The 6,711-nt window shown below is 34.8% G+C and overlaps 1 protein-coding gene across 1 annotated transcript in view; it reads left to right on the forward strand.

Moving 5' to 3' along the window:
* The window catches only part of pix (ATP-binding cassette sub-family E member 1 pix), a 164,315-nt gene extending 158,727 nt beyond the window's left edge, over positions 1-5,588 (forward strand). The window contains exon 17 of the mRNA XM_090395004.1: positions 5,167-5,588. Coding sequence (XP_090251130.1) covers positions 5,167-5,214 — 48 coding nt within the window. The 3' untranslated portion in view covers positions 5,215-5,588. The remainder of the gene's footprint in view (positions 1-5,166) is intronic.
* Positions 5,589-6,711: the final 1,123 nt, after the last annotated feature.

Genomic DNA, 6,711 nt, shown 5'->3' on the forward strand with positions numbered 1-6,711 from the left:
TAGAGAAGTTAGTAAGAATTTGCATACAGAATTGGATGGACAAAAAAGCTACACTATGCAAGGAACAGCATGGTCATGTGAGAAATTTGCTCACAGTTTATAATGTTACAACCGATTTGATAATACTATTCTTGGATTTTGCTAAGGCATTTGATAGGATATTGGAAAGAGCCTGACAGGAAATCTTCAATTGTTTGCTATAAATGCAAAGATAGGAAGAGTAATCAGAGATGCTATTGATATACAGCATTTACAAGGTGATTTAAATAGGCTGGAAGTGCTGGAAAACGATAATGGCTGTCAATTCAATGTTGGTAAGCATAAAGTTATATTTTAGCATGATGAGATATCCAACAGCATATTATATTGGTTGGAATGTGTTTGGAATAATTGGTGATGCTAGAGATCTTTGAGATATGCTGGACAGGAATTTTGAAGTTCAAGAGTCACAGAAAAAATTGCAAATAGAACTTGGAGGACAATTGGAATATTGAAACAAACATTAACATGTAAGGATACCAGTCATTTTGCCTCTTTACAATGCCTTGATATGACCACACTTATGCTACTGTGCAGAGAATTGGTGTCCTGGGTTTCAAAGGAATAAAGAAGCTGTGGAAAGGCTGCAAAAAATCATTACAAAGATGATACCAGGATTATGGAATGTAGATTATGATGATAGATTGAGAGTATGTGGACTGCAGACAGTGGTAGATAGAAAAAGATGTGGCTTATCTTGGTCTTCCAATGCATCAAATACCTGTTATACCAGCCCTTCCTCTTCCATTCTGTTTAAGTGATACCACCACCATAGATTAGTTTGCACACAGTCTTGAATGCTAGCATTCAGGTTTCTTCCTAATATCTTCATTTTTCATATGATTCTTCCACTGACTACCTTCTGTTCACCTGTTTGATTTTTCTCAGAAATCTTAAAGTTGGTTTCAGCACTGTCTTGTATACAGCGAGGTTAGTGTTAGTGTTTTGAGTAATATTTATTATCCCATATAAATTTATTTCAGTTGATTCTCCACAAAACCACTTTTATTCTATTCTATCTTCTTATTGCTAAATTTCTGTCAAATGTTTTTATAGTTATTCAGTTAAGGAATCCTGAAAACTTGGATTTATTTAGGTTTATAACATTCATAAAAATACCTGGGATTAACATCCCTAATTTTGATATCAGGTTCAATGTAACTTTATAATGTAACTGGTAATTAATTTACGGAATTAACAACGCATATAAAGTAAATAAATTAAAGATAACTTTAATGAATCACTTCTATATTTCGACAATGTCACATTGTCATCTTCAGGAACATAAAGATATGGTATGTGCACTAAAGGAACTAACAAAGCAAATGAGGAAGAAATTAAGACACTAATTTTGTTCCTAAAGTCCTAATGGTGCCCTCTTGCGGGCTAATTTGGTAGTCTTGGCCGTTGGGCTGAAGTTCTCATAATGAAAGTCTCCCAAATTTGGGGCAGTTTCATGCACCCAAATTTGTTAAGGTTAGGAACGTTTTTTAGAGCTGCTGAAGATTCTTTGAATAATCTTTCGTATTTAAACTTGCTGCGATGGATTATTTTTGTCTTCTTCCAACGAATTTTATGGTGGGTATCTAAGGCATGGTCTGCCAGCCCAGAGCGGCTGTACTGGTGAAACCGGATGTAGTCTTGGTGTTCTGAAATCCTGATATTTGTTGTTCTGCCTGTTTGGCCAAAGTAGGACAATTTGCAGCTGCAAGGGACCTGGTATACACCAGGTAGGTCTAGGGGAAGTGGTTGGTCTTTGGTAGAGCGGATAAGGGATGGCAACTTTTTATATGGTCTGTAACAGGAAGTAAGGTCATATTTCTTGAGGATATCAGTTATTTTTTCAGAGGTGCCCTGGATGTAGGGGATAGTGATAGACTTGGTGTAGTCTTTATTGTTGAGGGGGGTTGTGGTTTTCAGGTTTTAGTATTTTTTGGAATTTTTTTGGGGTTATAGCCATTGGCTAAGAAAGTGTTGAGGATGTGGTTTAGTTCCATAGTCAGGGCCTTGTCATCTGAGCAGATTAATTTTGCCCTGTTATAATATAGTGTTTTTATCACCCCATATTGTTGTGAGGGGGGGGGGGAATTGCTGGTGAATGTATCTGCCAGTGTGGGTGGGTTTTCTGTAAACAGAGAAAACCAAAGATCCATCAAGCTGGCGGGTGATTAAAGTGTCTAGGAAGGGGAGGGTGTTGTTTTCCTCTTTTTCTAAGGTGAACTGGACTCTGGGATGTTGGTTGTTTAAGTGTGTTAGGAAGGAGTGGAGTGAGTCTGAGCCATGTGGCCAAATAGCAAACACATCATCCACATAACGAAGCCAAATAGTGGGTTTTTGTGGGGCGGAGTTTAAGGCTTTTTCTTCAAATGTCTCCATAAAGAAATTGGCCAAGGGTGGGGAAAGTGGTGAACCCATGGCTGTCCCCTCTATCTGTTTGTAGAACTTTCCTTGCCAAACGAAATAGCCTGAGTTCATTGTGAACTGAAATAGGGCTGAGATATCGGGAGGAAACTTGGCTTGGATGAGCTCAAGTGTTTCTTTGAGTGGGACATTAGTGAAAAGGGAGGAGACGTCAAAACTGACCATTATGTCAGTGTTGGAGTGTGAGGTTTTCTATACTGGCTTTAAAGTGGGCAGAGTTTTTTATGTGTGATGGTGTGTTGCCAGTGTAGTGTGTGAGCGTTTTGGCTAAATGTTTGGCTAATTTATATGTGGGGGAATCAATGCCATCCACTATGGGACGTAATGGCACATTTTGTTTATGTATTTTTGGGAGTCCATATAATCAGGGGGGGTCTAGAGTTATAAGGTTTAAGCTTGTTGGTGACTTCCACAGGCCAAGAAGTGACTTTCTTAAGGAGTCTGTGGATAGTTCTAATCTGAGAGCTGGTCGGATTATATTCAATGGGGAGGTAAGTAGTACGGTCTCGTATTAAAGAATTTAGCTTACCTTTGTAGTCTTTTTGATTGAGTACCACAGTGGCGCTTCCCTTATCAGCTTTGGTGATTACTGTTTTTTTGTTGTTTTTTAATTCTTGTAGGGCTGTATATTCGTTTTTGGATAAGTTGGATTTTGGAGGTTTGGCTTTAGTGAGAACACCGACTACATCCAGTCTCACGTTGTTGGCGATATGGATAGGCAGGTTGCAAAAAGGTGGCATCCCTTATCCGCTCTACCAAAGACCAACCACTTCCCCTAGACCTACCTGGTGTATACCAGGTCCCTTGCAGCTGCAAATTGTCCTACTTTGGCCAAACAGGCAGAACAACAAATATCAGGATTTCAGAACACCAAGACTACATCCGGTTTCACCAGTACAGCCGCTCTGGGCTGGCAGACCATGCCTTAGATACCCACCATAAAATTCGTTGGAGGAAGACAAAAATAATCCATCGCAGCAAGTTTAAATACGAAAGATTATTCAAAGAATCTTCAGCAGCTCTAAAAAACGTTCCTAACCTTAACAAATTTGGGTGCATGAAACTGCCCCAAATTTGGGAGACTTTCATTATGAGAACTTCAGCCCAACGGCCAAGACTACCAAATTAGCCCGCAAGAGGGCACCATTAGGACTTTAGGAACAAAATTAGTGTCTTAATTTCTTCCTCATTTGCTTTGTTAGTTCCTTTAGTGCACATACCATATCTTTATGTTCCTGAAGATGACAATGTGACATTGTCGAAATATAGAAGTGATTCATTAAAGTTATCTTTAATTTATTTACTTTATATGCGTTGTTAATTCCGTAAATTAATTACCAGTTATGTCTAACCAACGTATAAGTCTTACTACTAGAAACTTTATAATTTAATCTGTATAAATGACAAATAACAGTGGAAATGGCATACATCCTGATCTTACAAGTGATTTAACATCAAACCATTTCCCTGTATCTCCTTCATTTCTAATTTGCTGCTGAAGACTTAAATGTAGATTACATATTGCTTGATATAATGTCCTATTTATACCGTCTAATTATAATACTTTTAACAACTTTTCTCTTGGCACCTTATCATGTGCCTTTCCATATTTACAAAACTTAAATAAAAATCTTTGTTATATTCCCATAATTTCTCAATTATTTGTTAAAGTGAAAATCTAATCTTGACAACTTTTGTTTGGCTTGAACAGAAGTTGTCAAGATTAGATTTTCTTGTTCTTCTCCAGTCCTTTGAAGACTGGTTTAGCAACAGATTTTTTCAGCTGTCAGGAATTATTGCCCTGCAAACAATGTTTCTTTTAAAGCATTATTAATCTTAAAAAATGCACCTGATCTTCCAGTAATCCTTGTTAATTTACACTCAACATTATTCTTTATTAACTCATGAATGATTAGGACAGCAGGGATTGATGCATGAGGAATTACAAAATTGCTGCTTCATAAAGTATGGTGATGCTTTATGTATTCAGATTGTACATTATCATTAATTTTTTGTACCACAGCTAGTCTGTGTTCCTAAAAAGTTCATCACTTCACACTTTCCTTTCTATTTTTATCTGTGAAAATAGCAAAATCTCAGTGTGGGTATTGTGAGAATTTTGCTTTTTTTCACTTTGCAAAATTTAAGTATCTTATTTCTAATTGATTCTGAGCTGTTGATTTTCTTATCACTACTTATGTCATTTGTTTTAATTGCTCAGTTTCTTGTTTTTGGAGATGGTGTTTATTTTCCCCTTTAAAAAAACTGGTAATTTCTTCTTGACTTTGTTCAACTTAATCCTTTTTTTTTTGCCTGCCTTTCAAATTCAGGACTGGAACAGCCTTCCTGTAGTTCCTGTTTCAAGAACTTTAAATTCCAGTTGGTGTTTATTTTACAATTTGAGCACAGTTAGGAGAATGTTTTGAAATCACTTTAAGGTGAAATCTCATATTTCTCATTTTGCTAAATTCTTTATCTCAACATCGATTTTTTTCCAATAAAGCTACTGAAATATTCTAGTTAGGATTACAACTGTCTGTCAAAATCTTGAACTTTCTTTTTTACCCTTACTAAATTTTCCAGTATCAAACAATTTATTAATTAATCCAAAATTGATTTTGAAATGAATTTTAGAACTATTATAATTTAGTATCTAATATACTCTTGTTAGTATTTTTAATCTCCTTTATAATACTTTTTTTGAAGGACACAGAACAGAAGAGAGGTGGTAACTACTTCTTTTTAGAGGATTGATGTGGTTGTTAATTATGAGTAATAAAAATCACTACTCCAGGAGAGCTACAGTGTGTGGTTCTGAAAAATAAAAATTGTATAAAGATCCTACAGGAAATCGTCATGTCTGTCTTAATTGGGTTTCTTACACCAGAATACGTTCTCCTAAGTGTAGATACTATTGAGTCAACACAGATGAAATGAGAAGAGATCTATTTATTCTGATTTTCAAAAAATAAGAATAATAAATTATTTCAATAGTTAAGTTGCATTTCTTGTTCCAGCAAATGTATTCATTTGCTCGTTTTTATTATCTGTACATGAAAATTCAATATTTTGTAGAAATATTGCATGAGAATATTTTTAATAAAGAACTTTCGAGTTTTCTTTTTTTATATCTTTTTTTTTTTTTTTGGAATCCATTTATTTAAAAAAATCCTGGAAGTGAGAACTACAGTAAGAGCAGTTATTCCACCATTGTAAGCTCTCCTCTTTGTAACTTGGTGTTGGGGGGGGCAGGAAAATAAAAAAATATTAATTGATATTTGGCTTAGTTTATTTGTTATAATATTCATCAAAGGGAACTATATTTACCTGAAGAAATTCCAGCAGAATTTTTATTTGGCTAGTTATATTTATGCTAAGAGTAATATAACTGTTGGGAAATTCATTGTATATCGTTTTAATTTAGCTAATTGGATATAATATAAACTCTTTACAACAAAGCAGAAAGAAAGCAGACTTCATGTTGGCTCTCATATTGGACCTAACTTCATTGAGTTAGCCTGCACTTATATATAATAAATCTCTTCTATATTTAATGACTTCAATTTTTAATTCCATCCAAGGTGTGAGAAATATTTATGATGACTTTTATAATTTGAATATCGAGTTATTTCTGTTTGGCTTGATCTAAAACATTATATGCTATAGTACTGTGTATAACAGGGGTGGGGAACCCCTTGCCTACAAGTCTATTTCAATTCACCCGTTTGCTGATGTACTCATATGAACATGTAAATAAAATTTTATAATAATTTAAATTTATTATGACATTTATTTAAATTAAATATACAAAATCAAAAATAACTATGTTATATAAAATATGATCGTCATACATCTGGCAACCATCAAATCGAGACCAGCCATTAAAATAAAAAGAAATCAGGAGCATTTCTCATGGGCAAAGTTCAGACTTTCTGTGATTGGTTGCTTCCCAATTACTGCCGTGACATTTTCTCTCGTGTCAAAACATATTAATTTTTGACTTTGTTTTTCTCATGCAGTACTGTGAGTGCCTTGTAATTAACCCTCGTAGACAGACTTATATGTTGGTTGCATTATTAAATCACTTAAAGAATTAAACAACGTAGATACGAATATATATTAAATTACACTTTAATAAATAATTCGGCAACGTCACGTTGCCATCTTCAAAAGGAACTTACAAAAAAAAGGCACATGCACGTAGGTACTACAACACAATAACTGAGAATGAAGCTATTGTTCTCCTAAAAG

This window comes from Typopeltis vanoorti, chromosome 6 (assembly GCF_054136105.1).
Source record: "Typopeltis vanoorti isolate ZY-2024b chromosome 6, IOZ_Tvanoo_1.0, whole genome shotgun sequence".
In the NCBI taxonomy this organism is placed as follows: domain Eukaryota; kingdom Metazoa; phylum Arthropoda; class Arachnida; order Uropygi; family Thelyphonidae; genus Typopeltis; species Typopeltis vanoorti.